Raw genomic sequence first — 1,956 nt, 5'->3', positions numbered from 1 at the left:
AGTGAGTCATTGCTGCTGACTTTGCCAGTTGTTCCTACAGACACCACCGGAAAGAGGGAGATCCAAAGCTTAGAGATGAAATAAAAACGGAGGAAAAAATAGAATTAAAATTAAAAAGAAAAGTGGAGCAGGAAGCAGGCAGAAATCACAATATAATTTACTGCTCAAAGGAGACTAAGCAAAATATGCCTTGAGGATTTATCACTAGAACCAACCACCTTAACATATTTTTTTTTAAATTCACACCCCGAATAGGGCACGAAGAAATAGTCACAGCAGGGACAGGCTTTTGAAGGGAAGAGAATGGTTTGTATAACTCAGGTGGCGGCTGTTACTTCCTATGATTCACTTACAGACAAACTGACTGCTCATTGGGCCCTAAAGTGTCTCCAGACAACAAAATGCAGCTCAGGTGCAAACGACCTAAGGAGAACTCACTACACATCATGGTCACAAATATCCTGACATTTGTACAGTTTCTCTGGGAAGACAGGAATTATTTGAAAACAGAGTTCGTCGTGCCCGCATAATGAAAAATCCACATCACAGCACTTGCGGCTTGTCACTAGTGAGTAGTGAATAAAATCAACATCAATGCAGGCATCGACAAGCATCAGGGAAAACTCCACTGCTGGAAGTGTGATTCCACAAGATATGGAAGAAAAAGAGTGTCGTCCCCCCTTTTCATTCCCTCTCTCCCTTCCTGATTCTTGTTGTTTTCTTTTGATCAGCTCTGGTTTCCATCAAACCTCTCCATTAGCTAATTAAACTTGAGACAGCAGCAGAAAACTAACCCAACAAAAACAAACAAACCTGGATAGTTTTTCTGCCACTTTCTGCAAAGTGATGAATTCCAGGGCTGGTGCAAATGGTGGAGAAGACCACACAGCTGGGAGCAAGTGAGAAGGGGAAGGAAAAGAGCAAGTCCTTCCCTTTTTTGGTGGGAGATGTCTACGAAATCAGCTCAGCTGCCTGGGAAATTACAGTCTAAGAAATCACAAAGTTTCCAAGGTGTTTGAAGCAGTGTTCTTATCTCTGTTATCGTCATGCTTCCCAGCTTGGTTCATCAGATTCGTACACAAATATATTAACCAAAGTAGTTGAAATTGTTAAGCATCTCAGACACCAGCCCTAGCCTCACCTACAGTACTGCACTACAGCAATTGCAAGACTGGAGGGTTGGCATTATTCTGAGACAAAAATCTCCATTTTTTCCTCTTGTAAAATGTAGCAAACCTCCATATAAGCAGGCCTGCATTCAGAAGATGCTGAACAAAGACTACTCTCTCAAGAAGGACGAAAGAGCTGGGTTGCAAGGGCCAGTTAATGCAAATCAAGCAGGAACAAGTCCCTGTAGGAAAGGTGTAAAACTTTAGCCAAATTTTCCCGACACTAGATTGACAGGTATTTCACATTCTGGGTTCCCAGGCATGGGAACATTAACAAACATGAAGAAGTTTGATTCGGCTCATACGATTTTCCTCTGTAGTTGAAATGGAGAAAAACAAAAACAGGAGCTATGGAGAATGAACCAGGAGAACCGTGCCATTCTGGATAGAATTACAAAGTGCCAGCCTCGGTATCAAGTTCAGCAATGGCACGAGGATTGGCAATGAGCTGAAAAATACGTGGCCAACATTGCAAGATACCCTCGTGGGCAGTGTAAATCACAGAGCCGAAAGGTAACCCTGAGCTTCTGTTCTTTCCTTCTCAGTTATTTCTAGATCGGAACTGCCCATAGAGCATGTTTCGCTGCACTTTTGCACTGGGGATTACTGCACATGGCAGCCAGCTGCACAATTAACAGCCTTTCATTTGTACGGTCACTCTTATCAAATGAATCCCAGAGGGCTCTTCAGACTTTCTTAGGTGATTTCTAAGTGCCGTAGTTTCTACCTTCAGACTGTCTGCCATGGAGAGATGGCGCTGTCAGAAATAAAACTAAAAATAATAATT

General features: G+C 42.6%; 1 protein-coding gene across 1 annotated transcript in view; it reads left to right on the top strand.

The window, feature by feature from the left end:
* Positions 1-1,682, top strand: part of LOC104270456 (uncharacterized protein C17orf105 homolog) — a gene marked incomplete at its 3' end in the record, with an annotated part of 8,031 nt that extends 6,349 nt beyond the window's left edge. Inside the window, 1 exon segment of the mRNA XM_009864842.1 lies at positions 1,490-1,682. Within this exon segment, the coding sequence (XP_009863144.1) occupies positions 1,490-1,682 (193 nt within the window).
* Between the last annotated feature and the right edge of the window lie 274 nt (positions 1,683-1,956).

Source organism: Apaloderma vittatum, unplaced genomic scaffold (assembly GCF_000703405.1).
Source record: "Apaloderma vittatum isolate BGI_N311 unplaced genomic scaffold, ASM70340v1 scaffold2860, whole genome shotgun sequence".
NCBI classification, from domain to species: Eukaryota; Metazoa; Chordata; class Aves; order Trogoniformes; family Trogonidae; genus Apaloderma; species Apaloderma vittatum.
The sequence above is the reverse complement of the archived record's forward strand: the minus strand, read 5'-3'. Positions and strand labels throughout refer to the sequence as shown.